The sequence below is a fragment of the Pygocentrus nattereri genome, chromosome 25 (genome assembly GCF_015220715.1).
Source record: "Pygocentrus nattereri isolate fPygNat1 chromosome 25, fPygNat1.pri, whole genome shotgun sequence".
In the NCBI taxonomy this organism is placed as follows: Eukaryota; Metazoa; Chordata; class Actinopteri; order Characiformes; family Serrasalmidae; genus Pygocentrus; species Pygocentrus nattereri.
This window is the reverse complement of record NC_051235.1, coordinates 9,936,248-9,955,112: the sequence shown is the minus strand read 5'-3', so window position 1 is coordinate 9,955,112 and position 18,865 is coordinate 9,936,248. Positions and strand designations below refer to the sequence as shown.

At 39.3% G+C, this 18,865-nt stretch overlaps 2 protein-coding genes across 2 annotated transcripts; both read left to right on the top strand.

Annotated features, from left to right (window-relative positions):
- The first annotated feature begins 3 nt into the window (after positions 1-3).
- On the top strand, positions 4-14,315 carry LOC108425698 (calponin homology domain-containing protein DDB_G0272472-like). Its single transcript, XM_037534296.1, has 14 exons — positions 4-119; positions 2,406-2,531; positions 2,652-2,744; positions 3,228-3,290; positions 3,465-3,623; positions 4,614-4,763; positions 6,688-6,846; positions 7,028-7,183; positions 8,587-8,711; positions 8,805-8,996; positions 9,295-9,475; positions 9,612-9,721; positions 9,919-9,978; positions 10,559-14,315. Exons 1-14 carry the CDS (start codon positions 89-91, stop codon positions 13,715-13,717), a joined length of 4,764 nt encoding a protein of 1,587 aa, XP_037390193.1. The 5' UTR covers positions 4-88; the 3' UTR covers positions 13,718-14,315.
- Positions 14,316-14,484: 169 nt separating this feature from the next.
- On the top strand, positions 14,485-18,847 carry LOC108425754 (leiomodin-3-like). The gene is made up of 5 exons (XM_017694669.2): positions 14,485-14,652; positions 14,990-15,184; positions 16,518-16,566; positions 16,767-16,873; positions 17,207-18,847. The coding sequence occupies exons 1-5, from the start codon at positions 14,629-14,631 to the stop codon at positions 17,414-17,416; spliced, it is 585 nt and encodes a 194-aa protein (XP_017550158.2). The 5' UTR covers positions 14,485-14,628; the 3' UTR covers positions 17,417-18,847.
- The last annotated feature ends 18 nt before the right edge of the window (positions 18,848-18,865 follow it).

Here is an 18,865-nt window from a genome sequence, read left to right as displayed (position 1 = left end):
GAACCGGATGTGGCGTTTATTTTGGCTGAGGGTTGCCAGAGCTCGGTGGACAGACAGCGCCGCACATAAGCTCGTTAACAGCGTAGCGATGGCCGGAGAGGCCGGGGAGGAGATACCTGGTAAGATACATTTCTTTATTATTGCTTTTCTTTGAAGTTACAGTCCAACTGACATTAGTGCTTTTTTGCCCCGCCAGTTGGCTAACATTTAACGTTACACTAACTCCGCTTGAATTAGCCTACCCAGCTAACTTAGATGGTAGGTTAGTAACAGTACGTAACCAATGGGAGTGCAGTGCGTTCCAGGAGCTGTGTCATGATTAGGATAGCTAAGTTAACCTTTTGGGTAGAATTATGTTAGTTATTTACCATTTCACGTTATATTAAAATATAGCGAGCTATTTGAGATGAGAAATAGCTGGTTATGTGTTGTCAGGGGCAACCATGCCATGTGGTCACGCCTCTCTCTCTCTCTCTCTCTCTCTCTCTCTCTCTCTCTCTCTCTCTCTCTCTGCTGTATTGACCACCAAAGAAGAACTTAGCTACAAGATGAGAGAGGTGGAAATATGAGAATATTTATCATGATTAATTATGTCGCTATATATTGCTAAATTTCCTTCGGAATCAATAAAGTCTCTCTCTCTCTCTCTCTCTCTCTCTCTCTCTCTCTCTCTCTCTCTCTCTATATAGATAGATAGATAGATAGATAGACTTTATTGATTCCGAAGGAAATCACCAGCCACTTTATTAGGTACTTGCTAGTAAAAGGTTGGACCCCCTTTTGCCTTCAGAACTGCCTTAATTCTTCGTGGCATACTTTCAACAAGGTGTTGGAAACATTCCTCACAGATTTTGGTCCATATTGACATGATAGCATCACGTAGTTGCTGCAGATTTGTCGTCTGCACATCTATGATGCGAATCACACATGAACCCAAAGTTCACCCAAAGGTGCTCTATTGGATTGAGATCTGTGGAGGCCATTGGAGTACACTGAACTCATTGTCATGTTCAAGAAACCAGTTTGAGATGATACAAGCTTTGGTGCATTATCCTGCTGAAAGTAGCCATCAGAGAATGGGTACACTGTGGTCATAAAGGGATGGACACGGTCAGCAACAATACTCAGCTAGGCTGCAGCATTTAAACGATGCTCAATTGGTACTAAGGAGCCCAAACAGTGCCAAGAAAATATCCCACACACCACCAGCTCAGCCTGAACCGTTGATACAACGCAGGATGGATCCATGCTTTCATGTTGTTTACGTCCAATTCTGACCCTACCATCTGAATGTCGCAGCTGAAATCGAGATTCGTCAGACCAGGCAACATTTTTCCAATCTTCTGTGGTCCAATTTCGGTGAGCCGGTGCGGATTGTAGTCTCAGTTTCCAGTTCTGAGCTGACAGGAGTGGCACCCAGTGTGGTCTTCTGCTGCTGTAGCTTCTTCTTCAAGGTTCGACATGTTGTGCATTCAGAGATGATATTCTGCATTCCTTGGTTGTAACAAGTGGTTATTTGAGTTACTGTTGCCTTTCTATCACCTCTAACCAGTCTGCCCATTGTCCCTTGACCTCTCACATGAACAAGGCATTTTCGTACACACACCTGCCGCTCACTGGATATTTTCTCTTTTTCAGACTATTCTCTGTAAACCCTAGAGATGGTTGTGCGTGAAAATTCCAGTAGATTAGCAGTTTCTGAAATACTCAGACCAGCCCGTCTGGCACCAACAACCATGCCACATTCAAAGTCACTTAAATCACCTTTCTTCCCCATTCTGATGCTCGGTCTGCACTTCAACAAGTTGTCCACCTCTACATGCCTAAATGCATTGAGTTGCGGCCATGTGATTGGCTGATTAGCTATTTGTGTTAACAAGCAATTGAACAGTGTACCTAATAAAGTGGCCTATGTGTGTGTATATATATATATATATATATATATATATATATATATATATATATATATATATATACACATACACATATATGTGTGTGTGTGTGTGTATGTGTATGTGTATGTATGTATGTATGTGTTATCCTGCCTTCCGCCCGAAGACTGCTGGGATAGGCTCCAGCACCCCCCCGCGACCCTGACGGAGAAGCAGCTTAGAACATTAGATGGATAGATGGATATATATAATGTGAGAGAGAGAGAGAGTCTCTAAGTATAAAGTAGAAATGATCAGCTCTTAAAGAACACTGAGCAACTCTGCTTCATGACATGACTATAATTAGTCTTGTTTAATTGGATTCAGTGCAGTATGTAAGAAGTTGTATAAAAATAATTGATTATATAGTTTTGGGAATATTTTTTGTGGCTATCATTTATCACCAAAGCCTTTGAGTCTGAAAGGGATGGTAAAGAAATGCCTTTATGAAGATATTGCCTTATTTTTTTGCAGACTCAGGGGCCGTCTTCACATTTGGCAAGAGTAAATTTGCAGACAATGCCCCCAGCAAATTTTGGTTGAAAAATGATGTCCCTTTGAAGATAGCATGTGGAGATGAGCACACTGCACTCATTACAGGTATGTCCAGGCTGTGTTTGATCATTTCTTAAGCATTATGTAAAGTCCTGGAGTATTACAAATGACATATGTCTAATTAAATATCTATAACCTTCTAATCTCTGTTTTTGTTCCATTTAGAGAATGGAAAGTTGTTCATGTTTGGCAGTAATAACTGGGGGCAGTTAGGTCTTGGAACAAAGGCCAGTGTAAATAAACCTACATGTGTGAAAGGTATGTGATTGTCTGATTCATTATTTTATCAGAAAGAGTGCACAGGGCAGTCTTGCTCTCTGTCACTAGCAGCTGCTAAACCAGTCAGTGCAATGTGCATGGAATTCAGTTGAATAGAGCCTTTTTTCTATAATAAAATATTAATTAGCATTGTATAGTATTTTAAGTCTTGAGGAGGGAAGCGGGAAAAAACAAAGCCACAGATCTGTGGTCCTCTTAATCCCAATCTGGAGTGGTCCATAATCTTGTTTAATCCTAGAGCTCTAGGCATGTGATTGCTGAGACAATGCTAATTGTACTTGTTTGTCTTGAGAAATAGTCAATTTCAACAAAAAAATCTATTTGGCCACTCATCAAGCAGCTTTTTCCTCCACCTATATGGGGAATCAGAGCGCATACTCATCTTGGTGTTCTGAAATCTCAGATTGTGGCATGTTTATTAACCCTTTCGCAGCTAATCTAGAAACTCTTCTTTTGTTTAAGCTTTGAAATCTGAAAAAGTAAAGCTTGTTGCTTGTGGAAGGACTCATACGCTTGTTTACACATGTAAGTATACTTGTATACCTATACTATATTTTCCGACAGAGAGTAAAATCAGCAGCATTGTCACATTATGCTAGCAGTGCTGGCATACAAAAGAAGTCATTTTCTTCATGAGTGTTGTTGATAAGGCAACACAAGGGTTGGGGGATGTGACAGTAGTCTGGCTTGTGTCATCAGCACGTGGTAACCTGTACGCGGCTGGTGGGAATAATGAAGGCCAGCTTGGTCTTGGAGACTACGAGGAGAGAGCCTCATTCCAGCTGGTCGATTTCTTCACGAAACGTGGTCCAATCAAAATGCTTGCTGCTGGTTCCAACATGTCAGCTGCCCTTATGCGTAAGACTCCCTCTGCATATACAATTTGATGCAAAAATTTGAACCCCATTCAAATTACATGTTATGTTGATTTTCTAATTGAAAAGAAGCTAAGCAAACTTAAAGGCAGTTTTCTGCAAATGTTGATGCACAATGTCTAGTCATTTGCTGAGTTTAATACATTTACAATGTATTAAAACTCTTGCATTTGACAAATGTTATGTTTAATTTTATTCATACTATGTTATATTCAGCAAATAAACCTTATAACTATATTTTCACACATAAAATGTGTAATTGACCAGGGGCACCCAATCGTTTGCTTACAACTGTAAAGAATAATATTTGATTGTTAATTGTAAAAGGTGCACAATCTGTGTAGCCCTGGTTTCATTGCCCCTGTAAAAGACTTGTGAACATGTATGAAACATGCTAAACTAGTACTTGTTAACTACTACTATGGTATAGTGTTTTCAGAACTTTTATGTAGCATCAACATGGCTTTCATAAACTGTATGAAATTTTTGATCCTTAGAAGTCAAGAGTTATCGCTGTCATTTTTCTAGGCAGTATAAATGCATATATACAGTTGCATGAATTGCTATGTAAGAAATTATATTTACATTTAATTTGCATTCAAATTTGATTGGTTTGAGTCGGCACATCCAAATTTTTCAAATTTTCTTTCCATTTTTTTCCCTTTCTCATAAACACGATTGCAGTATCTTTTCCTCAAATTTAAACGATAATATCATCTCTTATTTTTCTATCTGCTTCAATTGATTTATTTATTTACTTCAATGAGCTATGAGTAAGAATAAATTAATATCCAATGACACCGTGCTTTTCTTATCTCCAGTAGTAATCTTGACTTCTAGGCATTAAAGCCCAGTTTAAAAGTGGCTATGGCTAGAGCTGCTAACTACAGCTCTGCACAGTGGTGTGGTTCCTCTGTGTCCCCAGTATTAGGTTCTCTGGATTATGCTCACTCTTCTTGCTTTATTCTCTTAGAGGATGGAAAGCTGTATGTGTGGGGTGATAACTCTGAAGGCCAGATTGGTTTGGGTAAGGAGGCTGGTGCTGTGATTCCTCAGGAGCTTTCTGTCGGGAGACGAGTGGCTTGGGTTTCCTGTGGTTATTACCACTCTGCCATTGTTACAGGTATAAACACTTACACTGGCATATATCATACAGCTCTGCAGTCCAGTATAGTCCTGGGTTCGATGTAATGTTATTCTTAGATCATGAATAATGGTAATGTTTTAAGAACTTTTTTATGTTTACTAGATGGAGGAAGCTAAGATAAAAAGCTAAGATGCAAATGTTCTTTGGGTGTTTGGCATTCGCATGGATACAGATGGGTGACAAATTTAAGGAAAACAAAATACTTTTTTAATAACTGAGTTGGGAAACAACAAATACAGATGCATTCAGAAAGGTAAACTACATATGTTTATTAAATTGATACTATGGTTGTTGACATGTATAAAATTGCCCCAATTTTGGATGAAGATAGCAGGAGGAAAAGTTTTGTGCTTTGTGAGAAGAATGTGAGAGTAATCTTAGATTCTGAGCTCTTACATGCTGCATGTAAACACAGTCACTAGAGTCATTAGCTTTTATCATTTAAGAAATATTGTTAAGGTTTGGCCTTTCCTGCCCCAGAGCAACACAGAGAAACCTGTTCATTCATTTGTTACAAGCAGAATTGGTTAATGCTCTTCTTGTTAGGCTTCCTAAGAAAATAGAACATACTCTCTTACAGAATACAGCAGCTTGGATCCTAACTAAAATAAGAAAAGAGAGTTATATCATTCCCATTTTGAAAGAACTGCACTGGCTACCTGTATCTTTTAGGATAGTCTGTAAAGTTTTGCTAAAGTTTTTAGGGGTTTAAATGACCTAGAACTCGCAGACTTCACAGAATGCTTGTCTGTTTCTGTTTCTGTTTCTAACACATGATCTTAGATCTGCAGGTACTGATCTTCTGCAAATACTTTCTACAAACTATAGAAAACATGGAGAGGCCTTGATTATTATGCTTCTAAACTGTGGAACTCACAGGTTCCACCTTCTGTTAGACAGTCAGGCTCCATACATACTTTTAAAATCTCTTTACTTAGTGTTCAGTTAAAATTCTGTGTCTCCATGGTATTTATCTTTTAAATTTGATCTGTCTTTGTCCTATAGGATTTTAAATTAACACTCATAGTTACTTCCATTACTGTTAAACATTATCACCGGTATGTAAAACACTTTGAGCTGCCACTAGAATGAAGGATGTTCTATAAAAAAGAGATATAATTACAGAGGCAAATACACATTTGGGAGTTCAGTGATACAAAAACCACAGGCACTGTCTGCTGAGACGTGGAAAAAAGTGAGCCATTTATTATCATATTGTGAGTCATATTTTATCATATTTTCCACAGTGAGGGTATATATGTATGGCAAACAGACCTAAATGTTTGACCCCTACAGTAAAGGCAGCTGGTGATTGCTGTAGAGGGCATTTTTAACTGACATCTTAGATAGTGCTCTCCATCATCACCATCATTAAAACACCAATTGAGGAAATATCTGTAAAACCAAAATGGTGTTCTGACCCTCCAGTACAATTCCAGAGCCAGTACTCCTTTAGGCTCTGGCAGCACATGGCAGACCAACACCTTACTTTCCTTTGTTTAGTCACCCATCCCTATATAATTGTGGTGAAAAATAATATGAGCCAGTCTTTCAGCATATGAAATCAAAGGTTCACTAAAATGCTTGAGTGTATTGGAAAGCATATCAAAGTTGCAATATGTGGCAATATAACAATAAAATGCAGTGTGCCCTTTAAAGAAACAAGGGTGGGAAGCAGCTCCATTTGGCCATAGACTTTATCAGCTTACATTACATTAATGCTGATGTCTCTTCACTGGCCTTCAGTGGTTGACAGTGCTTGACGTTTATCAGCCACTGAAGGCCAGGACTGCATTGCTTGAAATGAAAATTTCATTCATTAACTTGAATGGATGAATTGCATTGGTCATGCTGGACTGGAAGCCATGTTGCTAAGTGGCAGTTGTGTTGTGTGTTCCAGTGGATGGGGCCTTGTTCACGTTTGGAGAGAGGGACTGTGGAAAGTTGGGACTGTCCACCACTCAGCTGCCTAATCACAAAGTGCCTCAGCATGTAGGGGGCATTTCTGAAAGGGTGCTACAGGTGGCCTGTGGTGGAGGACACACAGTGGCTTTCACTGGTATGAGGACATGCTTCAGTAACTTTTGAGCAGAATAAGCAAACTGTTGTTAAGGGCAACCAAGTCCCATCATTCTATCTATATAATGTAGTTTATAGTTGTGTCTATCTACCCTGAAAGGATTTGTTGCCTAACTTGTGTGTGTGTGTGTGTGTGTGTGTGTGTGTGTGATCTGACTCAGAGAATTATCTATATTCATTTGGACTGGGTCAGTTTGGACAACTAGGTCATGGCACCTTCATCTTCGAGTCTTGTTTGCCCAGAGTGGTGGAGCACTTCCGCAAGGGGAGAGTAAAACACATAACATGTGGAGAAAATCATACCGCCGTTCTTACAGGTACCATATGCTATGTCTTTTTTGGGACAGGTGTAGCACCGACATTCAAATACAATGCGAGTGCACTTATCTGCCTCACCTAATTTATGTCATAAAGTTGCAACACAGATCTGCCAAAATAAAAACAATAAATTGGGTGATTACTGATTTCATGTTTTGAGCAAAAATCTGCCAATGTTGGCTGATTCTGACTGTGCATCCATACCTTTTAATAAAGCATAATAGATCACTTTTATTTTGATTTTGCCTTTCATTTAAATGTATACCTTCATTTAATCTTTGTGTAATTTATTTAGTTCATCTTTGCTTAATTTATCTATTTTAATTCATGTATTGCCTAGAATTCATTCTGTATGATTTATATGGATAATTCTGTCAAATTGGCTCAAAGTCAAAATACATTTCAGATTTCTAACTGACTTGTACTATAGATTAAAATCCTTTAGCTATGAATGACATCATACCTTAATTATGCTTATTTTATTAGGTAAATCATCCCCACAAATGATCATAACTTTACAGAAACTTCATGAAATGTTTTAGTTGTGACTGATACGATAGTGACAATTTTAACTAATTTTGAGCATAACTCAAAAACGATAGCCAGTACATGACTAGGAGACACAGCTTTGACAGTTGGACGCACATAAATCATAAAATGTTTTAATGAATCACAAACAAAAGTTTGCTTATTTGGAGAACATTTTGTTTCACTGGTGGCAATTCTCAAGGGTACACTTTGGGAGACATTTACGTAAAACAATGGGCTCTAACTGTTCACCATCTGGCCATGAGAGACAGGGATGTAGTCTCACTTCCTGCTGTAAAATTCAAGTGTGTAGCTAAAATAAAGCTCTATCTGTGGACTAAAACTCTTTGTGTTCAGCAGTAACATAAAAATGTGGGACAGCATTTTAAATTTAAAAATTAAACTTATGACCTAAATCCATTACTTTAAAAGAAATTAAAAAGATATTTTTAAAAACTTTGGAAAAAATACAAGAAAAAATATTTTCACAAGTGAAATGTGGGTTAGGGTTTGGGACAGCCACCTCCCAATAGATAGTACCCAAAAATACCATTTTGTATTTTTCAAAACATATTACTGTCCCAGCCTTGAGTTAAACTAGGTCATAACATAATCTCTGAAAATATTTAAGGTTTAAATACTTAATAGTTTTGTTTTTAAATTATTTTTTAAATTGTTTTTAAAACGCTATGGGACTACAATTTGGTATATTGGTTCACATAGTTTATTTCATCCTTTTTTTGTTCTTTTCAAGTGATGTTTGGATATTATCCATAGTTTTGTGCAATACTGTTGAAAATGTATTCAGTTCAGTTGTAGGAATATAAATTAAAAAAAATAATTCTGTATTCTTATTCTGTTGTGCTCATTTCAGATAGTGGCCTTCTGTACACATTTGGTGATGGCCGTCATGGAAAGCTGGGTCTAGGAGAGGAGAATTTCACCAACCAGTTCAAACCAACTTTATGTCCAAGATTCCTCAAATATAATGTGGAGTCTGTGAGTTTCATTAATATAATCTCTATATCTTACATTTTCAAGCTTCTGTATCAAGCTTCTGGATATTTTTGTATGTGTTTATATCTGTGCTAGGTTACATGTGGTGGATGCCACATGCTGGTGTTGGCAAAACCTCGGATCAAAGGGTCAGAAGACGTGATTCTAGAGGATGATGACATCACTGAGGACTATCTTGAGAAGTCCTACACAGAACTGCTTGGAGAGACTGTCACTCAGAGCAACCTCAATAGAAGCTTTTCAGCTCGTGTCAGACGCCGAGAAAGGGTGGGTCAATGCAGCCTCCTTTGAAGCTTTACTGAAATAACCCTTAATTACCATTACTTAGCTAAATATTCACCAGTCAGAAATTATACATGATTATTCTCTGTCAGTAAGGGTTCTTTTAAACACTGTGTACTCCTGAGCAGCAAACAGCAGGGAACTCAATTAAATTTAGATTTGAGCCACGTTCATATACAGAAGCAGTCATTACAGCAGATGTTCTAATTTCAAGGATTACATTTAACATATAAAGCTAAAACATTTTACATTTAAAGTCAAATCTCCTGTTTTTTGCTTTTAGGAACGTTCTCCAGAACAGTTTGGCATGATGTTCCGGACTCTTCCACCTCTTAGTTCAGGTTACCTCAGTGCATCTCTACCTGTATCTAGTCAGACCTTGCCCCCAAGATTCCCCCCCATGGAGTTACACAGCAAGAGGGACTCCAGTGGCCTTCAGAGAAATGGTCTTCACCACAGCACTGGTAATAAACAGTTTTTCCACAATTCTGAAGATTGATAGCTTTTTTCACATACCAAGTGAAAGTGTTAGATTTATCAGTACTTGCGTTATTGATGTATTTGACAGCTTTGTGTGTTTTTGTGCATGTATTTTGATAGGCAAGGTGATGAAAGAGCAAGAAGTTGATGGGAAAAGTTCTGCTGTTGAAAACAGTGAGGACAGTGAAAGTGTGCAGGATTTGGGAGAAACCACTGACTTGTTAAATTTAGTGAGTGCTTAAGTGACTTAATGCTGTGATATTTTACAGTTTGTCTTAAATTTGTCTGATATTTTCTTATGTAATTTTCCACATTTTAAAAATGTTGTTGGTTGCAAATGTACAGATATGTATCTGTTGTACAAGATTCATGGAGTGACTGAAAAGAAAAATATTGATTATGTTCACATTTCTTTCTTTACTGACAGACTCATGTCATAAAGATGGACCCTGGTGAGAAGAGTCTTACATTGTCTCCTGTTCAGAAGGTAGGCAGCAGACTAATTTATATTTGCTGATGTTTAACTAAGAGAATCATTTAAATATGTAACCTTTAGCTAAATGTTTTTTTTTTTTATTATTATTATTATTTATACTAAATGAACATGATTTAAAACACCTTTTTGAACACATTTTTAAACACCTCTGATATTCAGTAGGGTTTCTGGCATAAAAGCTAGCTGTAATAAATGCCGTAATATTGAGATACCGATGTTTAGGTTCATACATTACAGAATCCATTATGTTTTTTTGTCCTTGTCAATTCTCCCAGCACTAGATTTAAAATAAAGAAGACCAAGCTTTGTAGGGGTAAATTAAAAGCCATAGGTGTCCATTTAACACTGGTCATTTAACTGTCTAGACTTTTCCCAAAGGTGTTCATTTATTTTCAGTTTTGTCCTCCCTTAGTCCGGCTCTTGTCTTTTCCATTGACTGCACTTTTTTTCTCATTTGTTTTTCAGCTTTGAGTTCATTCTGCACACATTCATCCTGCTCAGCATGTTCATTCGTTTCTCTCTCTCTAATACTTTCCCTCTTTTTGTCCTCTGCTTCCGGGGGCTTGGATAGAAGAAGGTTAAGGTTGTGAAAATGCACGGTAAGGAGGTGGGACAGCCTGCACAACACCCTGCTCGCTCTACTAGGCATAAAGCCCTGCCCACTGAATTACTGAGAAGCCCTAGTGGCAAATCACTGCTTGGGGATTCTCCACTTTCCAGAAGCTCCTATCAAAGCTCCCAAAGCTGGGGCAGTGATAAGGAGAATGCACTGATAGCTTTGAAGGAAAGCAGGCCCACAAGGCTCAGTGCAGAGAGCAGTAGAGCAAAGAAAGAGACCCAGCCAATGAGCCTGGCTGATATTAGCAGAGCTAAGTCTCTGCCTCGCACACCCATACACAGAGCAGGGCCAAGCAAACTAATGGAGATTGGAGGTAAAAGTAAATCTACTAAACAGCCTAAAGGGAAAACCCAGCCAAGTCAAGAAGAACTAAGCAAGCCTGGAACTAAACATCATTCTGTTGAAATGAATTGTCCAGAGATAGACTTTGACACTAAGGCTGTTAAATCAAGGGGAAAAGCTAAATTCACAAGCCAAGGGGATTCGGGAAAAGCAGGATCCAAAACTCACCAGGAATCAGACTCCAAAGGCAGCAAAAAAAACTGTGAGCAGAAAGAAAATGTGGTGAAGAAGAATCCTAAAGAAGATCAAGCAGGTAAAGAGATACCTAGAGAGGTTGCTGCAAAAATCACACAGGCAAAACACATACCTGTAGAGGCTAAAAGCAAGATATCAAAGGTGAAAAGTAAGCCAGTACTTGTGCAAAGCAAATCACCAGACACTGCTGAGTCCGAGTCAAAGTCAAGTTCTAAAAAGTATGACAAAAGAGATGTAAGCACAAGGGATATCAGCACAAGAAACAAACATCATATTCAAGTATATGATCCTACTAAGAAGACCAAACCTGACCCAAGCCTTTTGCTTTCTAAGGGAAACTGGAATACACAAAAGACAACCAAAGCACAATCCATGGACACTGAATCAGTAGCCAATGCAACCAAGAGCACAAAGTCAGAATCAAAATTGCAATCAGACACCATGCGACAAAACCTTCTTACCGGAGTAACCTCATTTATTCAAGATGTTAGACCGGAAAGTCCTGTGCGTCTTCTGAGAGAGGTGACCACTAGCCAGGCACAGTCACGAGCAACAGCTAGCAGCTCCTCACAGTCTGCAGCACAAACAAAATCAGGCAGGCCAAGGCCAAACGCACTTGCTGGACGAACTCTCTCAGATGCCTCATCCATCACTCATGCTTCAGAAGCAGCAGAGGAGCGACCGAGCAAAAGAACAGCAGCTACAATAAACGTAAAGCCCAAACCTAGACCTTTAGGTGAGGAGACCCCTAAGTTCCAGTCTGGAAATGAGGCCAAGTTATCAGAGGAGGAGAAAAGTAGTGACAGACGTGAGAGAGAAGGAGAGGAATCAGGAGATGAGAGTGGTCAGATATCACAGGTGGAGGAGGGGGAGGAAGGGAGTAGGGAGATAACAGAAAGTGAGGGATTGATAAAGGGAGGGGTGGAAAGCAGCAGTGCGGATGACGAAGAGAGTAAGACGGGTGATTTAACAAACAATAATGAAAGTGATGAGGAAGGAAATTACATGACTACAAGAGTGTCAAGCAATAATGGGGAAAACAAGGGAGAGGGAAAGGAGGTGCAAAGTGAAACTGACAGAGAGCAAGAACAGAGCGAAGCTGAGTCTGATGGAGAAAGTAGTAGTGTGGTGGAGAAGGGAGATGAAGAAGAAATGAGTGAGATAAATACAAACGAGAAAGAGAGTGAGGATGAAGAGCAAGAAGAGGATGAAAGCAGAGTGAGCGAGGTCGAAGAAAAAGAGAGCAGCAAAGAATTTGGTGAAGAGGCTGGGAGCCGGAGTGAGCAGGAGGAGGGAGAGGAAGAAGAATCAGAAGAAAAAGAGAGCGAAGATGAGCAGGAAAGTGCCAAATCAGAAAATGACAGTGAAGCTGAGGAGGATAGCAGTAAGGAGACTGAGAGTGGAGAGGAAGAAGGAGAAGAAGATGATCAAGAAGAAAGTAGTATTCCTGAAGAGCAGGAAGGGTCAGAGGGGAAAGAGAAGAGTAAGGCAGAAGATGAGGAAGAGGGAGATGAAATGGAGAGTGGAAATGAAAGTGAGGGAGAAGAGAGTGCGGCAGGAGAGGAGGAGAGCGGAGGAACAGAAAATGATGGAGGGGAGAAGGAGGAGGAAGAGAAAGAGAGTCAAGAAGAAGAAGATGCGGATAGTAAAGCAGGTGAAGAGGAAGAAACAGAGGAGGAAGAAGGAGAGGAAGATGAAGATAAGGGAGCAGAGGACAGTGAAGCAGAGAAGGAAGACAATGAGGATGAGGGAGCAGAAGAAAATGGTGAAGAAGACAAGGAAGATGAGGAGGATGAGGGAGCAGAAGAAGATGGTGAAGCAGACAAGGAAGAGGAGGATGAGGGAGCAGAAGAAGATGGTGAAGCAGACAAGGAAGATGAGGATTTGGAAGCAGAAGAAGATGGTGAAGCAGACAAGGAAGAGGATGATGAGGGAGCAGAAGAAGATGGTGAAGCAGAGAAGGAAAATGAAGAGGGCGCAGAAGAAGATAGTGAAGCAGAGAAGGAACAAGATGATGAAGATGAGGGAGCAGAAGAAGACAGTGAAGCAGAGAAGGAAGATGAAGATGAAGCAGAGAAGGAACAAGATGATGAAGTGGAAGAAAACAGTGAAGCAGGAACGGAAGAAGGTGAGGAAGCAGAAGAAGATAATGAATCTGAGAATGAGGAGGAGGAAGAAGAGGCAGATGAAGGAGCTGAAGAAGTAGAGAAGGAGGAAAGTGGTGAAGAACATGAGGAAGAAGAGGATGAAGCAGAAAATGAGGAGGATGAAGACCAAGAAGATGAAGAGGAGGGAGAAGATGAGAGAGAGCAAGACGATGAAGAAGCAAGAGAAGAGGAAGAGGAAAGGGAAGAAGAAGCAGAAAGAGAAAATGAAGAAGAAGAAGAAGAAGAACCTAAAAAGAAAGGAAAAGGGAATAAAAAGGCACCCAAATCAAAGCAAGAGACCAAGAAGGCCAAGCAGTCAAGCAGGCCTCAGCAGGGCTCAGCTGGGAGAAGCCAGTCGGACTCTGACTCCCAGGAGCCTCGGCAGTTTTGGGACGATGTTCTACCTCAGTACCTCAACTTGAAATAAGTCCACAACCTCAGCCCCAATATATGCCACTCTCACAGTATCACATATATTGAGTTGGCTGCTTAGTAGTTACACAGCTTGTAGCTACACATTGGCCATTTTATCAGGTACACATACTGTGTAAGCACATTTTGTTTATTTCACAATAACTGATTGTAGCCCATCTGTTGCTATGCAAAATTTGACAGCAGCCCTTCAACCTGCCAAGGTGTATTTAATAAAATGGCAAGTGAGTAGGTACAGGGTGGATATACACTAAACTGTATACTGTATCATCTTTGTTCATTGCTGTTGTCAAATGGCATTTTTCCTTACCTCTGCCATCTTCCATTATATGCACTCATTTTGAACATTATTTCATGCTTTTCATGCTTGAAGTGCCTTAGGACTTAGAAAAGATTGAAAAAAAAATCTTTCACTGTGCCTTGTCCTTGCTTGGGTGACATCAGTAAACTGCCATTGACTCTAGCATATTGTTCTTAGGCATTCATTAATTCTAATGCATTTTTTTATGTTTAACCTTGCTGCCTACATGATTGTTTTCTTTTTCTCTGTATTTCTCAGTATTATTTGCTTATGAACTGTTATTGAACAAAACTCCCAGAATCTTCTTTGTTTCCTTTTTATTTATTTATTTATTATTTTACTTTTTCTACTCTTTATGTTTTGTCTCTTTTTGTTTAGTTTGTGTTAACACCTTTCCTTTCATTTCGGTTGTACGGTTAATCAAATCGGTTGGATTTTTCCCTTACAAGTTACATCATTTGCTTAGCAACCATAGACACCAGGCCCTGCTGCATTAAAAGAGTGCAGTGAGAGGTTGGTTGATATTTTTGTGGTCTTCCACGAGAATATTCATAACATTTTAGGCCTGAATGTTCAGAAGTGCTGTGCTGTAATAAGGAAGCTGAATGGATTGCATTTGCACTGGCCAGGTGAGAATTCTCTAATATGCCCACCCTTAGTGGACAAGTTGATTCTGTTAATTCACACCCGTGTGTGTGTGTGTGTGTGTGTGTGTGTGTTAGGGAGAAAGAGAGAGTGTGTGTGTGTGTGTGTGAGAGAGAGAGAGAGAGAGAGAGAGAGAGCTGTTTCTCCTGTATTGTGTGTGATAACTCCTCAGTACCTTTCTCACCCGTTTCCTCTTTGCCTTAACTCCTGCCACCACTTGTTCCTTTTTCACATAATCATTTATTATATTCTCACTTGTGTCTTGTTTGAACAAAAGCTCTAATGTCTGTCTTTGTTCTCTTTTTGTGTGATCCTCTACAGGATTATAGTCACAGAACCATAGAGCTCAGTGATGATGAGACAAATGCAGAGGAAGCTCAAACAGAAGATGAGGAGGAGGAGGAGGAGGATGAAGATGAGGAAGAGAGGGAAAAATGTGAAAAGGAAAAAGATGGAGAAGAGCCTGTTGAACAAGTAGAGCAGCAAGAGATCAAAACAACCCAAGCAATGCCTCAGGTGACCCAAGACAAAATACAGTACTGTGCAATTATTTAACCAGTAGACAAAACAGCTATTAAGTTTAACATCAGGAAAATATATAGTAGAAATCCTATTTACCACAAATAGAATGTCATATTTCAGTCTTTAGTGTATCCAGCCTTTTCCTGTATTACAGACTTTTTTGAAGAATTCTGCAAAGGTATAATTCCACATTTCAAAGATTAGTTTATAGAATGTGGTTTTATTTAGAATGTGGTTGCATTTTTATGATGCAATTAAATCCAAACACATTCTGTGATGTTGACGTTTGGGCTCTGGGGTGGCCAGTCCATGGTTCTGAGAAGACCACCTTTTTTTTTTTTTTTGTTTGATTTGCAATAGTTTAATCTTTTTTCTCTATTTTCTTTTCTCAGTAAGGGCTTTTTGACAACTACACATTCTTCCAGAGCCCTGGCATTGAGCTGCCTTCTGGAAGGATGGGCAGAAACACCTCTGGATTTTTTCAGATCTGAAGCAAGAGTGGAGCTTGAATTTTCTGAAAGAAATATGAAAGCTTTAATTACTGTGTATCTGATGGTGACAGTTTTGCTGGTCTACTATGTCTTGCTTCGTTCATAGGAGTCCCATTTTCCCTGTATACATTCTTACAATCATTTATCGAGCTCCAGTTTTAGAAACCCATCTTTTATTTTCCTTTGACTTTTACTTTCTTTATACAAGCGGATTATCTAAAAATGATCTCTTCAAGAATATCCTCTGAAAAATAAATAACTTGTATTTAACGGCTGTTTTGACTAATGAAAGGTGGCCTCTGACTTTTGCAGTCGCTGGCACAGCCACGTTAGTATGTTTGGGAAGATGAAAGTGCATACAATGTATGTGAAATTTGCCCTGGGTCTGTAATAAATCAACTTAAAAATTGTTTATGAGCTTCATAGTTAAATTACATTATACATGAACAAAAGATTGTGACAGCTCAAGGGTCAACAAGATTTAGATAATAAATAAGTCATTGTTTTGCTAATGTATTTAATATAATTGGCAGTCATGGGCTTGAGGTTAGGGAACCAGCCTTGTGACTGGAAGGTCGCTTGTTTGATCCCCTGAGCTGACAGTGTGTGACTGAAGTGCCCTTGAGCAAGGCACGTAACCCCCAGCTGCTCCCAGGTGCTGCGGATAGGCCTGCCCCCTGCTCTGGGCAAGTGTGCTTACTGCCCCTAGTGTGTTTGTTCCCTAGTGTGTATATGTGCTTGTTTCACTGCACTGACGGATTAAATGTGGAGATGAAACTTCCCTGTTGTGCGACTAATAAGAGTCACTTAATCTTTATCTTACCTGTTTTATCCAGGAAAAGGAAGATGTTGAAGAGGCTACTGTTCCTGATGGACCAATAAAAGGTCAGTTTGAAGATCTAGTATCTAGCTGTTAGTAGTTGCCATTCTACAGACTTACTGTGTGATTTAAATCATACACTTAAATTGTAATGCAAGCAAAAGAAAGTACTTTTTTTATGAAAGAACAGTTAGAATTATTTTGATGAGCTCTACATGTTCCGTTGTTCTAAGGACCCAAATGAAAGCGAATTTGATGTTTACAGGTTCTGGGCATAAAGACACTTCCAGTCCACTTATAGAGGAGAGGTTACAATCCCAAAATGAAGCCAAGCAGAACAAACCAAAAAATCTCTTTGGATCTAACAGCAAGGTATCTGACTCAGGTCAAGGTTATTGAATAATTTGTACTTAGTACAGAGACCATATAAAATTTCCTATCATAATAGAGGTGACCAAAATTACCACAGTTTTTGGTATTATTGTTATAACCTGTACTAAAAGGGTAAAATGCACTAAGACACATTGAATTGTATTTACAACAGCTACTGGGAAAAAAGCATAATTATTATAATGGTAGATTATAATAGATTGCTATTATTTTGTTCCAAAAGTATCATTGTCATTACATAATTGGATTGTTGCTATCATGTGTAGATACACAATGAATTATATTGCTATTCCTTCTCTTCTTTAATGGCTTCAGCTCTCCCTATTCAAGCGGAGGTCTTCCATCAAAGACAAGCAGAGGAAGGAGAAAGCAGAAGCCTCAGTGGAGAGCACTACATCAGCCAAGCCTTCCAGTAAAATCCCCTCAGGCAGTTCAGACAGTGGGGATCCGGGGAAGAGCTCCAGTGTTGAAGACCCCAACCCCCGGCCCCTCCGGTCCCGCTCAGCCACGTGCAGTCTTCTGTGATTGTTTCAGTGGACCCATTAGACCAGCATTTTCAGACCCTTTCTCAAGGACATGTCCATTGCAGTTTATTGTTTCCCCAGTCTGATGCATTTGTACTTAAGTGTGGTGCATTAGAGCAGGCAGGAAAACTGTGGATTCCAGAGGTTCTCTCAGGACTAATGCTAAGAATTTCTGTTCTTAGCAAAAATGGACAATCTGTAAGCGCTAACCTTGTACCTACGAAGAGTCACAAGTTAATTAGGTACATCTACTTGTATCTGCATTCGCTGGCAGTTCATTTACACCTGTCTGTTAGATGTACCGTGCTGGACTGTACAGGCCCTCAGTCACTAGATAACATTTGAATGAAAGACCATTTTTAGCACAGCATTGACACCCACATGGTAGAGGCATGCTAGCAGCGTTTCTGTTTTTTTATTTATTTATTTATTGAAAACTACACTTCCTGGCCCCTTTTTAGACACACATGTTGTATGTAGTATGTAGGTTAGAACTTCAGAGGAGCATTGGTGACCACTATACTAGTCAACATTGTAACACACAGTAAATTACTATAGCATTACTATATTGGTGTCAATACTATGCTGATAATGGCCAACGACTAAAATAATACTATGTCAGTGGTGGTACTGTGGTGGTCCGTTCATTTCCATTGGTAGCGTGCAGCTGACTCAAACAATGCAGAGACAGATGGGTAACAGTCTGTGAATGTAAACTACAAATTAGCTTGTGGGTTTATCTAGGGTGACCACATATTGGTTTTCAAAACAGAGGACACTGGGGCCAAGAGGGTGGCATGAAAGCAAAGCCAAATCCTGGATGTTAGACACTTTTTAGAAATCCTGGCTGTGCAAAAGGTGCAAAAAGAGAATATGTCCTGGACAAAAACAATGCATGGTCACCATAGTTTACCCAGAAGGAAAATGTAGCTAATATGTGGTTAACTTGTATGATATTAAAATGACCGCCTCTAGCAGCAGGGGCTTGACACCTGGAATAGCAGCGACAGCCATAACGTGCCTTGAAAACACTACACAACCATTGAGGTTTTGCTCAGTTGAGATATTTTGCAAGGCACTCCATGTGAGCCATTTGAATTTTGGTACTATGTTTCGTTTCTTGTGTGTGTGTCTGTGTGTGTGTGTGTGTGTGTGTGTGTGTGTGTGTATTTAATCACAATTTCTTTCATACAGTTTGGTTTTTACATAACGTGTATGCTAGTTAGTGGTTTGATTGTATTATGTGTATCATATATTGTAAAATGTGTTTTAGAGTAATTATTTATTTATGCTTAGTCCAGTTTTCTTCAAGACCCTTGCACTTTTGGCAACATAGGGTAACAACATTTGTATTCGATTGCCAGTGGGAATTTTCTTATATTCTTTCACGTGTTGGATTGAGTGTGTAATAAGTAAAATTACTCTACATGTTTTTCACTTTTTTTTCCTT